Here is a 22,440-nt window from a genome sequence, read left to right as displayed (position 1 = left end):
ACACACACACACACACACACACACACACACCATATCAGGCAGTGGCTGGTATGTGGAGACAGATTAAGACCATGCCAGGCTATGCTCTTTCTACTGTTACACTCACTCACATGTGCTCTTCGAGGTGCTAATTGTAGCCTTTTAATATCTTCTAATAATTAACACTTGAGACACTTTTATTGCTGTAATCTAATTTGACCACTGAAGAAAAGCCATTCAACTTGGATATCAAGCTGTCATCGTGTTTCCATGCACATTATAAACAGATATCCTACAGCCTTTTCAAAGAAAGCAATTAAAGTGTTTGGTTTTGCTTTTTAGGTAGAAGTTTATCTTGACACCATTATTCAGCATTTTTTTTAACATTAAATACCCATTTATTTAAATGTTCTATAAAAAAGGTTTATGTAGTTTTATGCACATTTAACACACTTTTCATTATAATTTGTGTAAAGCGTATCTTTGCACTATTATTCTCACATTGTTCTTTAGCATCAGGACAGCTTGTTTTTGTTTTTGCACACTTTTTAAAATTTCTCGTTGGTTACTCGGTATTAGGAATTTTGTTTCAGATAAACTTTACCTTTTACAGTTTTTCTCAATTGCTAAACCCACTATTTAGAATCAAAATTCATTTCTTCAAAACAAGAACATAGCCATCTAAACAGAAACACACTTGCCATAACTCTGAATATCTTTTGAAAAATGCACTTACATGACCAAAACTGAAAATACTGGTCACAAAAAAGAATAAGTCGATCGAAACAGAACAAATTGTCCTCTAATGAGACAAATGTGTTTTCATAACTGACACTCCGGTCACCATAATAACACATTCTACCATAACAATATACATTTCTTGCAAGGTGCTCTAAGGCACTCAAAACTAAAAATACCCCTTCCAAAACCAGATACCTTCTCCAAAAACAAACATTTGTCAGCTCATTAGAAGACTATTTGAACAGTCATTACTAAGTGGCACACTAAATACTGACTACAATCATCAAGACACAAACCTCAAGCTATCGATATTGGAAACTGAACGGAAAACTGACAAGTTGGGAGAAACAAACTTACATATAGGAAAAACAGTATGTTACTGTAACTATGTCATTGTTTTTATAGTCTCATTTTCAGAAGAGCACCGTAACAGAAACAAAAGATGAATAGCAATACACTGGAAACAAAATAACACGGGTAAATGATGTAAATCAGCAGTAAAGCAGAGAATGAGATCTATATAGCTTTACTGATCTGCTCTTTGGCCTCTGTCTGGCCACATAGCCTCATCTACGTCTCAGCGTATGTCTTCCCTTGCAAGGCGGCAGCGTGGGAAATATCTCCTTGCGTGTCGACACCACTCTTGACAGGATTCCGCAGAGATGTCCCGACAGCCAGCATTCATTGCGTCCAAAAGGGGCATTCTGTCATGAGGATGATGGTCATAAACCTTCCATCTCCAGGCAGAGAAGAACTCCTCAATGGGGTTTAGAAATGGGGAGTAGCCTATGGAGGGAGGAACTCAATGGCCATGTGTGGATGAGCCTCAAACCATGCCCTCACGTCACGAGAGTGGTGGAATGCCACATTGTCCCATATGACCACGTGAACCGACCTCACTTGATCTCTCTCTTCTGGTGGCACCAGTCGGTCATACAGGACATCCAGGAAGGCAAGGACACGTTGCGTGTTATATGCTCCCATTAGAGGGATGTGAGCAAGGACGCCTTGTGTCGAGATAGCCGCACACAATGTTATGTTTCCTCCCCTTTGGCCTGGAACAAAGACGGTTGCTCTTTGCCCAATAAGGTTCCTCCCACGTCTCCTCACTTTGGAGAGGTTGAAGCCTGCTTCATCCACATATAGAAAAACATGTGGTAATGCATTGCCTTCCAGCTCCATCATTCGCTAAAGAAAATGAAACAAACAGAGGACCGTTTTACATTACTGTAAGCAGTCCGACATACTAAAAATATAGGCAAGCCATCACTGTGATTGAGGTCCTTACCTGTACATACCGGTGCCTTAACTCCTTCACACGGTCAGAGTTGCGTTCAAAAGGAACCTTATAGATCTGTTTCATTCTGAGGTGGTGCCTCTTTAACACCCGGTCAATGGTTGCAACACTTATAGATGCAATGTTACTGAAGACATCCTGGTCTGCAATTATTCTGGCCTGAATCTCCCTTAAGCGGATTTCATTGTTGGCCACAACCATATCAACAATGGCAGACTCTTTCCTCTGCCACCAGAGCGGGGTGCTCTTTCAGTTCTATCAATAAATATTTGAGAATGTTATGTACTGTAATATAAAAACAGTGATCAAGACCTACATAAAAATAGAAATGCATGAAGTGCTGTAAAAAAGGGTAACAGTAGCTTACCTATTTTCGTGCCTGAAGATCCTAATAATGGATGCCACTGTTGATCTCCGTATATTGGGCTGAACCCTTTGGCCAGCCTCACTGAGGGACATGCCATGGTTTATGACGTTGTCCACAATAGTTGCACGGGTGTTGTCCGAAACTACTGTTCGCATTGGTCCCCTTTCAACTCTTCCACCACGCATACGTACATCCCTCCCTCTTCCTCTCTGAACATCAGCCCTCCCTCTTCCTCTCTGAACATCAGGGTTCCCTCTTCCTCTCTGAACATCAGCCCTCCCTCTTCCTCGCTGAACAAAAGGGTTCCCTCTTCCTCTCTGAACATCAGCCCTCCCTCTTCCTCGCTGAACAAAAGGGTTCCTTCTTCCTCTCAGAGCTCCTCTACCTACTCGATCAGCCATTTTGTTCACACAAACATCTTATTGAAGTGAGGGAGGTCTTTTATAGGATTCTCACTAATTACAATTACTATAGGAAGGTCATTGATATCAGCTAACAGTAACATCATTTCTGTAAGGTATACAGTACATTCCATGCGGTTACCTTTTTCAATGGGGTGATTGACTGATAACAAGTGTTAATATTTTGCACATCAAGTGTCAATTAGTGTAGCTATGGTGTAAGTTTATGAGGAGTAAGTGTTATCCACTGTGAGAAGATTATTTTGTTTTGTAGACATGAGTTACACAAAAGATTTTTGATGTTTGTGTAGAGAATTGTAACTTCAGTTAGAGAATTGTGTGATCTGTTTTGCAAAACACTGCTTAGCATCTGCATTTTGTGTGATATCAATGATAAATGGTATACTGTTGTAGAGAAATGGTTTTCTGTTTCGATGGCTGTGCTGTTGGTTTGATGAAAGGAATTTTAATTCTAAATAGTGGGTTTAGCGATTGAGAAAAACTGTAATGATTAGTAGCATTATAACTTCATCAACTTAAAAAGTCAGACGCAATCTATCATGGTGTTCCACAGGGCAGTGGTCTCGTCTCATTTGTTTTCTTGCTTTTCATGCTTTGGGGTACATTCATTATAACATCAAACCTGTTTACATTCAACTTCACGTGTAAATAAATATCACTTATGTTTATTTTTTATGCTGATTATAATAAAATACTTCAAGTTTGATTTATATTTATAATATATTTTTAAATCCTCACTAAAGACACACTTTTTCTCCTTGGCCTTCTAGTCAGAACGTTTTTGATATATCTGTTGTAATTTATTGTCTTTTAATGTGATTGTAGTAATGTGTTTATATTACATGTACAGCACTTTGGCTCGACCTAAAATCGCTTTTAAATGTACTTTATAAATAAAACTTGTTTTGATTTACTTAATATGACCAAATGATTGGCAGTTTGAATGAGTATGCAACTTTTGCCTACACTAGATCACATTTTTTAAAGTGAAGTTACACTAAATGTCCAAATCAAAATATGTAAACAGGTCTAAGGCAGTGTTAGTGTAGGGAAGGCTGTGGCTCAGTGGTTTAGTGTGCTGATCTTCAAATCAGAGGATAGCAAGTTCGAGTCCCACTGCAGTCAGCATGTCGATGTGTCCCTGTGCAAGACACTTCACCCCAAATTGTTCCTGTGGGGATTGTCCACAGTACTGAGTGTGTGTAAGTCGCTTTGTGTTGTTGGGGAAAACATGTAATGTTACTACATATATAATGTTTTATTTGCTCCGGGATTTGGAAACAAGTGGGCTTACCGGACCACTGCAGCCATCCTCTCATTTCAACTTTCCACATTTGTAATCAAAGAAACTCACAGTAAGGGAAGAGGCTCCGAAGCAACAGAAACATTTATTTTACATCAGTACATCAGACATTTCATTTACCCACACGGCTGCCTGACAGACGCAACAACATCATCAGTCCATGCTAAAACAGAACACCTCTAATGTCTCTATGTACTGTGCCACTGCGTGTATATACAGCAGGTCTGCCATTTTGCCACTTCATTGTCAAAATGTATCACATCTAAAATTCTATACATCCCCTCGACACACCAGCTAATCAATGATTAAAAACATAAGAAAATAAAATAAATAAAACAGTGCTTCGATATAATTATCATCTCGTCGCTACATTCACACTTACATCAGTTATTGTTATTTATGTCATTGATTTAAATCTAACAATGGAAGTTACTTTGACTCCAGGTTTAACTCACTCACACGGTTTGGTCGTTAGAGAGATAATGAGAAACAGAGAGGAGGGATTTTCTGGGTGTATCAGTGTGTCACATGATATGAAGAACCATTAAAGAGACATTTGATTAAAAAGGAGCATTAGCAGGGTTCAATAAAACCCTGAAAAGCTCATCAACTATATTTATATTCCCCAATTTGACCAGTAGTCTTAATGTAAAACTGGAAGACAAACTTAAAAGAAATACTAATCATAACAGGCATGATTTGAACAAAATGCATATTATATTAACTGTGATTTGTACACTTTTACCTTGATTTAGCTTCATGCTAGTGCCCTCTCACTGGGCTATTTCATGAAATGATCAACACTTATTTCATATTAATGAACCTGAAACAACCTTGAGATTTAAAATTGGAAGAGTAGGACAATTAAAGAAGCGGCATATTTAGCTAATATTGCACTTTCTCATGATATGTATAAATACATAACGAACAAAGTGTTTGATTGAGTAATAAAAGAGTGAATAAATAGACTGGCTGGTTAAATCACAACAAGCTGTTGACACAAACGATCACGATGTTCCTGTGTTTTCTATTATAGAAGAGCTGGAGTGCTACTCGTGTGCGACAAATAGAAACGTACTACAAAAAAAAGTGTTATTCTGAAAAATGAAACCCTAACTAAATCTGTCTGTATTTTGTAAACTGCTCTTTAGTTGCTATGAGGGTTTTTATAATCTACTAAAAGGGATGCCACACAAACAAATAAGACTTGGAATATCATTATCCTCCCTTCATTGATGACATAAATAAGAAAAACAGAAACGATGAAAAGCAATTCTACAGAGACAAATAGACGGAGAGACAAACGGTGTTCAAATCTCTGAACCAATTCAAAGAAATACAGTGACGTTAAATCTAAACACACACTTCACACGACATGTACAGCATTTTTACTTTCTCACAAAACAAATTGGAAACTAAAAACAAAAGGGGCTCAATCAGTGTGTGTGTTTCCTGGGTGACACCGAGAGGTCACTAATGTATGGTAATGTATCTAATAATAACACTGGACTGCCATGGCTCTCACAGCACACACACCGCTCTCAATGTGAAACAGGGATCAAGATTAAAACATCAAATACGCTGGAAGAGAACAAGAGGAGGAAGGAGGAGGAGGATCAAAAGACAGTGAATCTACAATAGAGTATTAACGATAGTAGAAATAGTAAAAACATTGTGACTTATTTCCGCTACTATCTATATATAGGGAAACTGATATTTTTTCAAAACATAGAAGGATTACATTATTACTGGAATACTTTTTTAGACTTTTAAAAAGACTCAGGTTGTACTGTAAAGGATCACACCATTAACTTGCACCAGTATTCATTTCTAGTGTATCCTATAGGACACGTGTCAAACTCAAGGCCCGGGGGCCAAATCAGGCCCTTGGTGGATTTAATTTCGGCCCGCAGGATAATTTTGAATTACTATTAGATCTGGCCCGCCGGTATATTGCACACACACCTTCACTCCATCCTGAGGGTCTCCTCAGCTCAGAGCCTGACCCCAAACATTGATGACCCTGCACCCAAGATGAGATGCCAAGTATCTGAACTAGCATCACAGAGCAGCACACTGAGTTTCAATGGATGTTTCCTTCTGCACTTTCTTTCTTGCGACAACAGGGCATGTTCGTTTTTTTCTTTGAGGGAAATTGTTTTGTTGAAGCTGTTGTTGGCCTGTGGAAAAATGTAATCATAAGAAATGACTCTGGAAAAGCTGCAGAGAGAGCCATAAGAAATGAATGCAACTGATTATTTAACGTTTAGTGTTGCTTTTATAGGCAATAATGTAAGCTTTGTTAGTTCCAGGTTTAATATGTGCAATAAGTTCATTTCAATACGTTTTGCAATAAACATTGAACCAGTCCGGCCCTCGACTAGAACAGATTTTTTTATTTTGGCCCACTGTGTGTTTGAGTTTGAAACCCCTGCTCGAGGAAGACATTTCTGTCGTATGATTAATGATGCAGCATGAACTGTGCTGAAATAGAGAGACATGCTAAGGGTGGCTACATGACACATTTATCAAAAATAAGGATCTCTTGTGATGGTGGTCAGACCTTCTGACTAAAACCTGTTGAAACAAGCTTTACGTGAGCAAACGGTTTCCATCGTGAGGGGCTATTCTTGCCAGAGTTGCTCGTGTGATGTCCGAGGGTTCAGAGGACACACTCGTCTCCTCGCTCAACACAGACCTACTTCCTGCCAGCGTCCAGCTAAGAGAGAAGCCTTGGCAAGTGTTTACCTATATTTGTGACAGAAAATTGTTATAATTTGTATTATATATTTTCTTATAATCTAAAAGAACACATGATCACGCTAAAAAAACAACCTTATTATCACGCTGTTTTTTAAGAGAAATTTTTTCAGAGTTGTTTATTTTTCTTCCTTCCTGTTTCTTCCTCTTCTCCCCATCACTTCACATTCATAAGAACTCAACGGCAACTTAAGTTTAGGCTCAACTGACTAATGGAAGGTTTTATTTGCTGGTGTGTGTGTGTGTTATTATGTTAGAGGAACAGAAAAAAAACACAGAGGGACAGACATGAAAGTGTTGAGAATGTGTGTGTGCATTTGTCCTGGGATGTGGTAGAGCAGGATCTGTGTGTACTAATCATTGAAACGTTTGCTGCTGTTAATTGTAAGGTGTGAGTTTTCTGTGTCTCTAATATGTGTGTGTGCGTGTGTGTGTGTGTGTGTGTGTGTGTGTTTAGTAAGCGTCGGTCCTGTAGCTTTGGTGGGCATCAGCGGTGAGCTGGGTGGTTTCTGTGGCTGAGGACGGCTGCATCACGATGGGCTCTCCCACACCATCTGGAGAGAACACACACATTAGAGCACGTGCAATCCAAAACAAAATATATGAGACCCGAACAAAAAGATCCCTGGCCTCACCTCTCTCGTCAGCGGTCATCTGGGCCTCCAGGTCCTCGGGGGACACGTAGAACTCGGGCTCCTGGTCCATGGGCGGCCGAGGTTTGCACTTTCCGCAGCAACAGTTACAGCAGCAGCACAGGCAACAGCAGCAATAACAGCCTGTGGACAGGCAGCAGAACACGAACAAGGCCTGGGGGGAGGAGGAGAGAGGAGGAGAGAGGAAAAGGTTAAAGGTCCCCTATCATACTGTTTTCATCAATATGTTACAGGTCTCAGATATATACAAAACATGTCTCTGAAGTGTTTGGCTCCAAACACCAAACAGATCATTGCAGCATTACCCATAATCCCCTCTGTTTCAGCCCTGTTTCAAAAGTGCTGATTCTCTGTCTGTTACTTTAGATGAAAATAAGGAGCCCCTCCCCGCCCCTCTGAGAGAGATTTGGTGCAATGGTGCTCGAGGAGGAGATTCAGGTAATAAGGGGGGGGGGGGGGTTACCTTGGCTGGTGATTGGCTAATGGTTACACAAGCCAGAAAATCGTTATGACATCATAAAGTGGCCAAAATCTGATCAGCTCATTTTCAGACAGGTTTTTATATAAATGGATCCGGACAAAAAGAGAGAGAATCTTTTCTCCTGAAACGTTCAGAATCTCTTTCCACAGAGGGGGGGACACATGTTGATGTAGAAGAGACATGAAGAAGAGGGGACACATGTTGATGTAGAAGAGACATGAAGAAGAGGATGTTGCATAATAGGTGACCTTTTAATAAAAGCAATAAAAACAAAACTAAGTAAGTAAGTAAGTAAGTAAGTAAGTAAGTAAGTAAGTAAGTAAGTAAGTAAGTAAGTAAGTAAGTAAGTAGTGTGTGTGTGTGTGTGTGTGTGTGTGTGTGTGTGTGTGTGTGTGTGTGTGTGTGTGTGTGTGTGTTGGCCTCTTACCTTTGCCCACCAGCTGGACAGAACAAAGTAGGTGTTGACGTTCTCCTCTCCGAACTGCTCGGCGACGTAGAGCCCCAGCGAGCCGTATTTGTCGTAGATGTTCTTCTTAGTGCCGTCGCTCAGGATGGAGTGCGCGTTGTTGATCTCCTTAAACTTTTCGGATGCGTCCGGATTGTCTGGGTTCTTGTCAGGGTGAAACTTCAATGCTAGTTTCCTGGAGAAGTCACATTAAGAAAAGGTAAGGTTGGTGGATAGACACCCACTTGCAGTTGTAGATGTTTTGTTTGTGGGATGCAAAATGTTGGAGACAATGTGGGTTTCAGGAATCAAACCACTGGCTGGGAATGTCCATTGATGGGACCTTCAAGACATAATCATATCTATTTGTAAAAAGGAAGTAGATAAATATAGTAAAATCATTTTTTACTACTTTCTACTTTTCTGTCATGTTGCTTATTTCTTGCAAAAAAGTTTTACTTTGGAAACATTGCTGATTTATTCTTCTATTATCTTACAATTCCCCCGTAAAATATTATGTGCACACTTTCCCGGTCAAAATGTACACTACAGAAAAAACAAACAAAAACTGCTTTTGAGTTATTTTTAGTCATTTCAAATTGCTGACCCAAGAGAAACCATGCTAAAAAATAATAAAAGTAATAGATAATACGTAAACAAATCTAAATGTAAGGTAAAAGCCCTTTAAAGCTTGAAGAAAAAACATTTCCATCTTCAAAACAGACTTTTCAAATATGGTAAATGCTGAGTGCTTAATGAATGAACACAACTTCTAAAATGAACTTCTATTTATTCCAGGATCTCTTGCATTACATAACATCACAAGAGTGGCTTCTGACGCCCTCTAGTGGTGAACAAAATATAACATCTATTGGGTTGTGGTAATTATTGTCTTTTTGAACACATACCGGTAACATTTCTTGATGTCGTCTGTTGTGGCGCTCTTGTCGAGTCCAAGCACGAGGTAAAGCGATTCTCCGGAGGTGGAGAGAGCTCTCTGTCTCTGCTGGTCCATGGCTGCTCTCTCTCTCTCAGTTTCTCTCACCCTCTCTCACTCTCTCCCGCACACGCTGAGCCTCTCACCTGTCAGGTAGAAGAGAGAACACATGAGCTCATCAGAAAACTTTCTTTCACATGCAACAAATACGACGAGCAAGAAAAAAATATTCTGGCGATCTCTCCTAAATTAATTAGTTAAGAAGTGAACAGGTGAGAACCAATGGGTTTCCAGGACAACCGTCAGAGTGAGATTTATAATCTGCGTCCTGACTGCGTCCTAGGAATAGGGCTGACCAAGGACTTAATGCCCTGAGTTATGAATAGTATTTCACTGGACCACATTGTTTATTTATATTTTATTTATGTGAATAAAGTATGCAGATGTGTGTTTGAGATGCTGATGCTGAAGTCAAACTTTGTGGTAGTCGTCAACAAAAAGATAATCAGGAGTTTGTACTGAAATATTAAACGTTTGTATAATTGTATATGGAAATGGCTGCTTCTTAAAACAGTATACTCAACATTACAAAAGAGTATGTACCTCTACATTTCCAAAAGAAAACTAAAACACAAGTGCTCAGTTAAGGCACCCACGATATATTATAATCTTTAATGTATGGCTTTCCCCCACAAATATCACGTCACACAAAGACCATACGAGTGTAGGCAGGTAACAGTTCATCTGTTTCACTACGCCAGCTCTGGAACGCCTGCTGCTAGTTTTTTCAGCAGACACACATTTTAGGTCATATCACTGGCCTGCTAGAAAACCTATGATTAGGAATATAGGCTAGATGTGGTGCAGTCTGTGCATGCCTCACACAGCAACATACTGACTTTTAAGTAAAGTAGGTCATCAATGTGCGAGGCAACTGAGGTGTACTTAAGGAAATGACCTCAGGGCTTCTGAGAGTGTCCACATTCATTTGAATGTAGTGTTTAACGACAGTGCAGATCACAGACCGACCAGATTCCAGGCTTAGTTAGTTAATGGTGAACCGCTTTCTCTCACTTTCACAATGTCATCTCTTTCTCTGTCCCTTTCTATAGAGAATCAAAGCTAATAGTGTGTTGTTGGGGAAAACGATCGTACATGAACAGGCACAGCGTTTCCGCCAGGGGGGCGTCATTTGAAAAATAAATCAAATATAATTTCGAGAGAAGATCGAGTTTTTATCGCTTGAAATGACGAAAAGGAAAAAGGACAAGGACATCCCTCTGTTGGAGGAGCAAAGGAGTCTGGTGGGATTCTTGATGTTCCTGTGACGGAAAGTGTACTGCCGGCGAGCCTTGGGGGGGGTGCTAGTGTATGGGATTAGTTTTGTATCATAAAGATAAAGCAACACTTTCTCAGAATAAAGCAAAACTATGAGTTTAAAAGAAAAAAAAACTGAGTCAAACGTTTATATTGTGTATCACCTTTAGCTTAAAAATACAGATGTGTTTTTTTAATCTATAAAATAAATAGACACACTTTATCGATCCCAAATTGGGAAATTATTTAACAGCAGCAGTGTGTTCAGGTATTAACATATTTAAAGTTGGAATAAAGTATAAACTACACAACACAAGTATAATGCACAGCAATCCATAAGATGCTTACTGAAATGTAAATGTGATGCCACCCAACACTTCTGAATTGAAAAGGGATTTTTTGTCAAAAGAGAACTCAAACTAATACAACTTAAATCATGGCTGTGACATCAGTACTTACATTCATTTCAATGTTCACAAAAAAGAAGAGTGGAGTTTTAAAAATAATACTCTGGAGAACAAACCATTTTCAAATTATGCATTGACCGATTGGATCAAAGTTGTATTTCATTCTAGAAAGAAGAAAAGTGTTTCCGCCAGACCAGGGCTGAGAGGGCGTCCACCCTGAGAGACGCCCCGCTGGCGGAAACACTGCTACAGAGGCGGGTTTATGACAAAACCACGAATAAGTCAGCTATAAAGTTATGTCAGGCCAGTTAACCTGTGTTCTCTTGTGGAATTGGGTCAAATGTCAGAGTGGTTCGTATTCTATAACCTCAAACAAAAACAAACATGTAATTTAGAGCCTTGGGGTTTAATTTAAAACTGTCAAAAGGAATACATTATATATCTACTGACAGGAAATGTTCATCCAAGCTGCTGCAGCTTTAACACTCTTTTAATACTAATGGTGATTTAGCCGTTTAAACTAATGTTGTGCAATATTATAATTTGTGCACAATCATCTGGTAAAGCCTGATGAAATGCATTGAAGGAGATTAGCAGGTCAGGGAGGGTGCTGAAGGCCAGAGACACAGAATGAAAAACACTGACTGTAAATCCACCCAACGAGGGGGCGTTACCCAGCAGGCTGCATGACAAGCTAATTCAAGAGAACCACAATACGCTAACACACGCTATACACCCATCAACAACAACAAGAACAACAGTGACATATTACTATCATAATCAGGAAGAGAGATATTTATAAAGAATCTGAAAATCTACAAAACTGATGTTCCTCCTTGGACACTAAGGCTGCGGCCACACGAGGACGAATTCGGTCGTTTGCGTTACTGTTTAGTGTCATATAGACCGTTCGGCCACACGAGGACGACCGAATACGGCACTAAACGACTGAGGAAACGATAACGGGTCCCAAGGTGGATAGAAAGGCATACGCAACTCTCTGGGGGGTCAAACGGCTCCGTGTGTACGCCCTATCCGAACATTTTCAGATCACTGATAGTGATTGCGCAATAGCCTCTCCCCACCTCTTCTGCTCACCTCCGCTTACCCCGCGCCATTGCTGAAGTGTTTCGCCACCAACAACAACAACAATGACGGATCGCAGAGTTGCTATCGTGCTCCGGACGCTATTGACCATGCTACAGTTGTTTGTGCAACATCTACAGCAATAATGATGAGGCAATAGCCCCGCCTCTCCCCACCTCTGCTGCTCACCCCCACGTCAAAGTAAACTGCACCCTGAATTCAGATTATTTATCTTTCTCTCGATATGGACCTAAATGCGAGTGAAGTCTAATCTGACAGGACGGAGACACGCAGCTCTGCTCGCCTGCAGCTCCTCCCGCTGCAGCAAAACACACACTTCAAGTCAGATCATCACCCTTAGCTATTTTAATTACCTCTCAAACTACCTAAACTAGTTATAAATATGTTTATTTTTACTGTCGGCCGGGTCACTCATTACTGGATCAGCTGCTGCATGAGACGGACACTGACGCTGTCCGAAGAGAGGGAGGAAAAAGAGAGGCTCCGTGTATTTTATTATTATATTATATAGAGTCGTTATTCATTTGTTTTAAAGCTCAATAAATAACAAAGAAGACCTTTGACCGGCACTTTTATAATTTTGTCCGGAAGATTTAAACTTTAATACACGTTGACTGGCGAAAAACTCTGCCCGGTTCCCTCGGCCCCCACCGCGGAGAATAAACAGAAGGGCAACCATGACAACCATGCTTCTTCGCTGCTTTTGTGGAGGAAGTTACAGCGCCACGTAGAGGCTCCTGCATATGTACTGCAGCTTCTCCAGCGGTTGGAGCTAAACGGAGCGGTCTCGTGTGGGCAGACACTATCCGGATAACTATTGCGTGTGGACGGAAGCTTGTTTGCGATTGCGTTTGCGTTAATCCTATGCGTTTAGCCGTTTTCGTCCTTGTGTGGCCGCAGCCTAAAACTGATAGCGTTAAGGCAAAAAACGTGTTTAAATTGTAAGAGAAGTCCCCCTTTAAATGGAGCAGTACAGAGCCCTGACCTGTGGTTGATGTCAGGTTGCAGACGGCAGGTGTACGGGGGGGGGGGGAGTTAGCAGGCTTAGAGACCACAGTAAGCCAATTCTGCAACACAGACACTCAGAGCAGACTGCTACACTTAAATTAACAACGAGAAAATAATCTGCTACGCCTGTAGTCACTAATAAACACACACACCTTTCTAATGACACATTATTACACGGTGACTAAGGAGCTCAACACTATGACAGTTCCCATCAGAAGGATTCACACCATTTGTATTATTTGGAAGCTGAAATATGCTACTTAAATAAAACACTAAACAATGTCACATAAAAATGGCAATGTTGAATACTGCACATGCATAAAGCTACTATCTTTTCAAGCAGTAATGTCACAATTCAATAGATTATTAAGTGCAAAGTTATTAGTAATTAGACTTAAACATGGACTGGTATGATCATTCAAAAGTGAAATATGTTATATTTTGGATTGCAGTACCCTTGACTGATCCATCAGCCGAGAATTTGATGGTCGCCTTTTTCTCAAATAACTACCAAGACACTCTGAAAGCACAGCAAAGGTTTTTGGTGTGTTAATCATGACAGATTCGTTCTGCCATCGCACTGATGAACAAACAGAAGGACTTATTGGAAAGGGTAACACACACTTTATAAGGAGCTCATGAATTGTATTATTGATGTGACCAACATTGATCGGGACATTTTTGTGAATTTCCCGTACTTTATGATAAGTCCTATGCCAACTGACACAACGTAATAAACTCAAATGTGCCAATAAATATGATCAGATATACTGAGGTACTTTAAATCTCCATCACTCACACTACAAAGACATGTTTCTAGATGCATGCGTATAACTGAGGCTTACTTTATTAATGATTGTAAAATGCTAGTTACCTACAAAATAAACTTAAATGCACAGGCTGAGGAGAAGGCGATATCACGTTTTGTTTTTTAAATCACTGTTGCTGAAAAGCTAACATGGTAGCTTAAGTGAACTACTCACAAAATATTAAGATGCTAGAAAAATTGCTTTGAAATAAAACAAGACAGGACAGTAGATTGACAAATATATTGTCCTGATTGTGGGTCAGTTATTATTCTGTCGAAAGCCCTACATGGCACCAGATGGTCAGTAACCTACAATACCTCCGCAACTACACGCATGACAAGACATTGATTTAACACCTCCCTAAATCCTGCCTGGAATTAACCAATCACAACGGAAATCACCACCCACGTGACCGGGATTAACCAATGCTTCTCATCTGTACTCTAGGGATTAACAACATGCTGCACTGAGAGACTGTGCTAGAGTGTGTGTAAGTGTGTGTACGGTATGCTTGTGTGTGTGTATATAATCACATCCAACCACCACAGTGATCTTAAACTAAATCTCCGCCCACCTGAGGAGGCAGCCAATGAGATTGGGTCTTGTTGAATGAACTGTAAATCAAATTGGCCATTCACAGGAAGAAACAGACCGGAAAGAATTAACACTGGGTGTAATGAGGCTGGCGGCATATGGCCACAGTCTTAGAGTGACTGTGTGTGTGTGTGTGTGTGTGTGTGTGTGTGTGTGTGTGTGTGTGTGTGTGTGTGTGTGTGTGTGTGTGTGTGTGTGTGTGTGTGTGTGAGTGCTTCCACACCTGAGCCTCATATAAATACTCTCAATGTTCATCTGAAAACAGGGATAGATTACCTGGGTCTGAGCTTCAGTGGGAAATCTGATTTTGTTGCATTGTTCATTGGGTAGGAGATATGGGTAACACCTTTATACTCTGCACTATATTGGGATATCAATATATTATTTCTTATTAAAGAGAATTTACCTGAAAATAAAATACAGTTGCATGTTTCCCTTTGTGTGCAGCAAGCAGGAGAACAAATAGCTTTGGATCCCAGTGGAAATATAGCATTTTGAAAGGTTAAAGTTAACAAAAACCGATTGAAACAGAATATCCCATTAACATTTTAGAATTTAAGGTTAAAACATTAATTTCTTTCCAATAAAATGACATTTGTTGGATTTCAAAACGCACTTGAGTTATTGGATTGTGGATCTAGTTTGAAAACATTACAACGCACCCCCCACTTGAAGGTCATCCAACAAATAGTTAAGACCAATAAGTATTTGTGCAGCCTTATCTCTATCGGCAACTGTGATTACAAGTACAAATGTAAAACAAATACACATGACTGAGAAAGTATGTTGCCACACAAAGCGTGCAACCTCTTACAAAAACTAAAAACATTGTTGGCTATTAGAACAAATTAGCAGAAAATCACCATCTCCTCCACATATGGATGAATCAACAACGCAGACATTTCTCTAGAGGGCGCTTCCATGGAATGAACACAGCATTGCAACATTTCTCATATTGCCAAACAGCTCAGAAGAACAAGCTTTATTGCATGTGCTCGGAAGAAGGAAACAGCGGTGTGCGAGCATCGGCCCGACGTCACGCTGCTCCGCTCCACTCGCTAAGGTTGTGTAACTGTGTTGACTCTGTCTCCATAACAAACAAAACATATAATCAGGAGACCGGCGGAAACATTAATAGTTTGTCTAAGATGGATTGATGCGGTCTGTATATTCGACTTATGTGTTCTTTATTAATAACACTAAATGCAACAACACACGTTTATAATGTATGTGTGTTTATAATTCCTGGCTTCACGGCTGCACGCTACATAAATCCTCTCACAACAGCAGGTGAGCAGGAACTTGAAAGCAGAGGAAAGAACATAATAAAAAAAGTTAAACGGGAACATATGGCAACAAGCACTGGCAAGAAATCCTTTGCTATTATTAACCAACTGTAGGCTTTGTGTGTCGAGGCGAGGCTGTTTGAAGATGTTCAGACGCTGTGCCAATGTGAATCACAAAAGGTAATGCAATGCCAGGATCGACTCATGCTGGCCCCTCCTCTGTCCATATTGGAGAAAGTCTTAATTAAAAACCCCTTTGGGAAGGGCATCATATCTGAATTCTACGATCTCCTGCTGGCGTTCTCCTCAGAATCCTCGAACTCTAGACTTAATGCCAGGAAAAATGACTTACAGGAAAATCTAACATTGGAACAGTGGAGCACAGCTTGTGAGGCGGCCCAGACACAGACGGGTAACATGCGTCTAAAGCTTCTGCAATACAAGTGGCTAATGAGAGTGTATATTACACCAGAAAACCTGAATAGACTTAACGCTAATATCCCAGACACGTGCACCAGATGTGGGGAAGGAAAAGGCACACTGTTCCATTGTCTATGGTTATGTCCAAGAATAAAGGACTTCTGGGAAGAGGTTAGGGTAACAGTACAGAATATTTTAGTGATCAGCTTAAAGCTGGAACTTGGCCTATATCCGGATGGACATAACATACAACGTTATGAACACGTTTTTATAGATATATGTTTATTACAAGCAAAAAGAGTGATTGCCTTAACATGGAAAAAGTTGGGCAAACCTAGTATTGCACAGTGGTTTAAGGAACTTTCTTTACGTTTGCCTTTAGAGAAAATCACTTACATTCTCAAAGACAAACAAGAACTGTTCCAGAAGGTCTGGGGACGTTTTATAGAGTATACCAAGAACAACGACCTATCTCAATTTCTGAACGAACCTGGGGCAGGATAATGCGATAATGATATAATATGTTAAAATGTAAATGACTGTGATTAGAGATGTCCCGATCCGATCACGTGATCGGGGATCGGAGCCAATCACGTGATTTTCAAAAAATCGGGGATCGGGATTTTTTTATTTAATGTTACAAAACAAAAATGACCATGTTCACGTCTTAAAGTCATCCTGAGGACTTAGGTTTGGTTTAAAATTACACAACATCATGTATGTGTTGCTTTCTTTGGGCTTGTTTTCATAGACCTGGTTGCTTATTTCTCTCAAATCTGGCAACAGAACAGAGCTACGTTCAACACGACCAATCTAATACGCTACCTGAGAAACAAACACCAACAACAACACGACGAGTACACAGCGGCCACTCCGGTAACGGCACTGAAACAACCGACACTTTCAGAGACTTTTAAAAGGAAAGAGAAACTGCCCCAGAACAGTGAAAAGGCCAAACAAATAACAGCCAAGATAGCTGAATTCATCGCATTGGATGACCAGCCGTTATCTGGTACCTTTTTTTTCTCTTAATGCATTGCATAAAACCGTGGGGTCTTATTTCATTACGTGTTGATTTCTATCAACACAGGGGAGGGGGGGGGTGATCTAATCGCCTTCTGGAAAAGCTTCACAAGTACATCGGTACGCAAATGCGCTTTGTGGCGGTAAGCATTTCAGATTGTTGCCGCGCATGCGTATCTGCGTACCAGTTATGTGCACCGACTACAGCAAAAGTATTCTCTGTCGGAACAACACCACGCCATTATCTTGATTCTGATTGGCCAGAAGACATTATCAAAGATGTTCTATTGAGAAGACGATCACTACGTGACAAAAGTTTTCAAAACCGTTTCTGGTCTTCGGTCTTTCCAGACAAGTGGCTACTGAAATCAATCTTACTAACTGCTGTCTGTGCAATTCTTGGCGCGAGTTGGCGGACTTTATTTTGCTTACTTTAACATCATTTTTCATGGTGGGGCTAAGCCATTTCTTGGTATGGGGGTGGCCTACCCCAGCATACCCTGGCGCTGCCACTGGTGGGATGTATGGGGCGGGCCATTCTGCACATGCGTTAAATATTTTAACGCAATCAATTCAAAAAATTAATTACCGCCGTTAACTAGTGATGGGAATTTGAAAGCAAATGTATATTCGAATATTCGACCCCCCAACAAACGGTTAACCGAAATGTACATATCCTATAAAAAAAAATTGGGCAACACTTTTTTTTTTTGACATTTTCTTTCAAACTTTTGCCCAATTTTTTTTCAATAATTTTTGGAAATAAATACATACATGTTCAAATAAGTGTAGAAACTAAGTCGAATTTGTCAAATGTATTGAACTGGTGATCACAGTTTGACAGCTATAGGCCTACAGCTTTCATGTGTGGAGGCGATTAACAATCAGGCCAGCTGTAGAGAAGACCCTCTCAGCTGGAAAGGAGGTTGCAGGTATAGCAAGCATGTAGGTTTAATTTGGCATAGTTTGACCTCTACACCGCACTCACTAACCTGGTCGAAATATTTCCACACATTACTCCTTTTTGACGCCATGTCTGTTGTGTAGGACTCTTCTTGGAGTGTAAATAATTACCGGACTATGACTGGTAAAATATGTTGAATAGCGGCAAAACTAAATCTCTCCAGTCAAAATGTCTATGTACTTTGCCGCCACACACGGTTGCCAAGCAGCGCTTATTGTTGTTTAGGCTGGCCATGTGTCGCGAGTGTTGACAGGGGGCGGGGGAGCATGCACATGAAGTGTTAGAACCTCGCAACGGCTGCGGAGCTCATTTGCGCCACATTTGGGCCTAAGATGAGGTTTGAGTCTGCGTGATCTGCGTGTAGGGAGGGGCAGCAGCCATGTCATTGGCTAGAACTAGCTAGATCTGATGGATTTGGACATAAACGCGAGTGAAGTATAACCGGACACGAGAGAGAGATCAGCACCTGCAGCTCTGCCCGCTGTGAGGGACCGGTGAGCGGAGCAAAACACACCTTAAGACCCATTTTAGCAATGGCACAGTCGTATACATTGAATTATTCAATTTGATAATATGTAATCAACTTAGGCATCACTCCCAAAAATTTTTTTATAATTTCTTTTTTTAAATAAAAATATTCGTAACTCATATTCGAATACATGAATAATTTCGAAAATTCAACTATTCGATTAATCGTTCCCATCTCTACCGTTAACGCGATAATTTTGACAGCATTAGTTTTAATATCAGTTCATTTCCTGCTTTCTGTAAATATCGTTATGGTATCTGTAACTCCCTTACAAGTCAAGTTGGTCAGCCTATATTTATCAAAGGGGTTCCAGTAATGTGCAAAACATTGAAGGTAATGAGAAAGGAACCCTAACTAGAAATGCAAACAAGTGAACTAAAGGAGCTACATCACCGTTCACATTTACTGTAACCACACAGTCTCAACAACTAGAGTCCTTTAACAAGAACATGTGTTGGCATTTTTACCTCAAGTTCCCTTTTCTTGGTCGATAACATCGATCACCACAACAAACACTTCCCTTTATCAAGTTGAGATGATTAGCAGCCAAATGGTTGCAGAATATGGTAATTATTTAACAGCGTTCACAGTTTGTGTCTTTTAGGGATGCCAGCGATTATTCGATTATTTGCTACAGTCTCCATAATTGAATATTATTTTTTATATATATATTTTTTTTTATGTTTTTATTTTTTTCTGGCTTAGTTTCAACCAAAATATATATAAATATCGGTCGGGTCGGTCGAATAATCGATTATTATTCGCCAGGGCTGCCGAATAATCGATTTTGATCATGGTCAGTTTCTGGCAACCCTAGTGTCTTTATAGAGTGAAGAGTCCTAAAACCCGGAAGTAAGTCAGCATTTTACCACTTCCGGTTCCTTCGCCAAAAACCAACGCAAGTTCTCCGTAGGATTTTGGAAAATAGCTGGAAAGAAGGTCTGTGGTTGAAACACATTTAAGAGATGGACCACGTTTTGTTCTACAACATTAAATAAATCAGCAGTGACCCCACTGGTGATTCCTGAAGAGTTTACGTGTCTGAAAAACGATGGTTGTTAACATGTGGCTGAATAGGAAGTTGTCGAGAACGTTGTACGTCATTACACCGAACACGTAAACACTCCCGCTAAGTTTGTTTGTTGTTGTTGTCCCGCTTGCTTGAAAGCAAGTACCTGCCTCCTGCAAACTGTTAAAACTAACGCTTTAACTTGTACCAATTTGAATCTGTAGTTTTTAATATGGATCTTAGGTTGGCACTCTATTTGTGTTCTTATGTAAGGCTGTTTTTCCTTTACTCTGGGTGTGCATGTGTGTAAAATGGATTGAGGAAAAATAGGCCATGGCTCCAGTTGTCAGCTTGAATCAAAAGAAGCTGTCACTGCAATCCCTCACCAACAGCCAGGGGACCGTAAGGGCAAGCCACATTTTATACAAAAAACACCAATCATTGTGTTAGTGATGGTCCTGTTTTATCGGACAAAATAGCTTCCTGTTGCATTTCCTGAGTCGATAAGTCACTTCCTCAAAATGATCTAGAGATTGTTGCCTTACCGTTACATTGTGAAAGAGTCCCATGGGTGGAGAACTCAGACTGACTGACTGAACTCAGAAATGTTGCGAGTGATCATTTTCTGTAAAGTACAGCAAGAGAACGAGTGACTGACATTAATTCAAATAGTTGATTTTACAAACATAAACACTGTAAACCTATCTTTTTTTAACGAAATGTTTCTAAAATACTGATTGAACAAACCAGATGCCATATGAACATAATAACACTACGCTGTACACTGACTACAACCCCAGGTAGACATGTAAAGCCGGCCAAATCCAAGTCCTGATGGGATAAGAGTGTGTCCTCACTAGTCTGATAATAATCCTCTGTTTATAAAGGGAAGGTTCCCTGAACACACCAGAGCTCTTTCCCAGCAACACCCAGATGCCCAACACCCCCGCTCTATAACTCCTAACAGTGTGTTTGTGTTGCTGTTTTATAGAACTGACAACGTCACCTTCCTCTGCTGTTCAAAACTGCGGTCACTGTTGAATATGAAAGGTTTCTTTTATGTGTGTCTCATATTGCTAAGGCTTTAGTTCAACTCAAGGGTTTGGTTTGCATTATCCACTATTAAAACATGTTCACTGTGGAACCAGCATTTATATATTTGTTCTAATGGCATAGAGAAAACATTCATATGATTTATAGGTCACGGAAATAGAGAAAAGCATAAGCTAAAGAAGTGAGAGAACCAGACCCCAATGAAATAAAAATAAAACATGGCAGTAACAGATGTTTTGGTTATCCTTAAAATCGTCTCACGTCCTTTATATTTAGCATAGGATGCAATTGCCGTGGCTCTTTTGGCTAAGCCCTAAACTTATAACATCATTTTGAATGTGTCTTTTTTAAAACACACTAACAACCTAACCTATTATTAATAAAGGAAGCCCATAAAACACAGGTGCACATTGTCTATATGTTATCAAAAAGATACAACTTTTCCTGCTTTTGTTCCTTAAGCTTTGATGAATGTTTGTTTGTCCACAGAGCTGACGGCAGAGTCTCCAAGTGGATTATTAGGGACAGAAAGGAGAATACAATCTTGTAAAAACAAAACCAGAATGTAACTTATATCACATGTAGTTTGTTTAAACAGTGACTCAGACTGCTAAGAGAGTAAACGAGCAGTGTTCAGGCTTTTTAAAAAACACCTCTGCTTTCATTCGTTCCAAATGGTTCTGTTTTCCTCGTTGCTGCCCATCAGGATAGACAAGGACCATTAGTCAGTATTAGACTACACCAGCTGCTGAGTTACCTAATCAACTATTAAAGTAGACCAGATGCATTTTGAGTTCCCCGTATCATTCTGTTAAATTTGCATCGTTAGATTTCACAATGTTAGAATGTTTATCATCATTGTATCCTCAGCTGATGAACCAGCATCCGACCACATTATTGTGTCTTTCAAACATTTGCAGCTACTTCTTCTTTGTCTATCCTCTGTTCCTCTTCTTCACTTCACACCCATCACTCTTCTTCATCATCTCACTTCCATCCACCTCTCCCTTTTTCAGCTCTGCAAACACCTTTGTCATCACCTTCTAATTTACGTGTCTCTCCTCCCTCTTTCTCATTGTCATATATTTGATCCTCCTCTCCTTTCATTGCTCTAGATTTACCTTAAATATTAACCTTTCAGTTTCTCAATTCTATCAGCATTTCCATTTCCATACAATATATTGCCCTATACTTGTATTGTTATGCTTAAGTCCTTGTTTCTCCCCTCATTTAATGTAGGGCTGCTCGATTATGGCAAAAATCATAATTTCGATTATTTGGGTCAATAATTGATATCACGATTATTAAAGACGATTATCCATTTACTTTGAAAACATCCATTTTTTGGAAAAGAAAATGTGAACAGTATGTTTTTAACAGTTGATTACCCTGAACTTTAAGTATAATTCAACTCAAAAACCAATAGAAAAAGAAAAATAAGAAATAAGAAATAATCGTTTTATTTCGATTATATTGTTTTCATAATCGATGCAAGCCAAAATCGTAATTGCGATTAAAATACGATTAAT

The 22,440-nt window shown here is 39.9% G+C and overlaps 1 protein-coding gene and 1 long non-coding RNA gene across 3 annotated transcripts in view; both read right to left on the bottom strand.

Annotated features, from left to right (window-relative positions):
- Window positions 1-55: 55 nt before the first annotated feature.
- Window positions 56-2,541, bottom strand: LOC117449937 (uncharacterized). The gene is made up of 3 exons (XR_011643504.1): window positions 2,385-2,541; window positions 2,009-2,272; window positions 56-1,908 (listed from the first exon to the last, which is right to left on the bottom strand). It is a non-coding gene; the product is annotated as an uncharacterized lncRNA (long non-coding RNA).
- A 1,634-nt stretch (window positions 2,542-4,175) lies between these two features.
- LOC117449234 (dnaJ homolog subfamily C member 5-like) overlaps window positions 4,176-22,440 on the bottom strand; it is a 31,250-nt gene continuing 12,985 nt past the window's right edge. Inside the window, exons 1-5 of one of the 2 annotated variants that reach the window (XM_034086760.2) lie at window positions 11,162-11,184; window positions 9,357-9,531; window positions 8,431-8,644; window positions 7,505-7,676; window positions 4,176-7,423 (exon numbers count right to left, since the gene is read on the bottom strand). In XM_034086760.2, the coding sequence (XP_033942651.1) occupies window positions 7,323-7,423; window positions 7,505-7,676; window positions 8,431-8,644; window positions 9,357-9,463 (594 nt within the window). In that variant the 5' untranslated portion in view covers window positions 9,464-9,531; window positions 11,162-11,184 and the 3' untranslated portion in view covers window positions 4,176-7,322. Of the gene's footprint in view, window positions 7,424-7,504; window positions 7,677-8,430; window positions 8,645-9,356; window positions 9,532-11,161; window positions 11,185-22,440 lie in introns of those variants that run through there. The other variant, XM_034086759.2, reaches the window with a different exon arrangement.

Source organism: Pseudochaenichthys georgianus, chromosome 7 (genome assembly GCF_902827115.2).
Source record: "Pseudochaenichthys georgianus chromosome 7, fPseGeo1.2, whole genome shotgun sequence".
In the NCBI taxonomy this organism is placed as follows: domain Eukaryota; kingdom Metazoa; phylum Chordata; class Actinopteri; order Perciformes; family Channichthyidae; genus Pseudochaenichthys; species Pseudochaenichthys georgianus.
The sequence above is the reverse complement of the archived record's forward strand: the minus strand, read 5'-3'. Positions and strand labels throughout refer to the sequence as shown.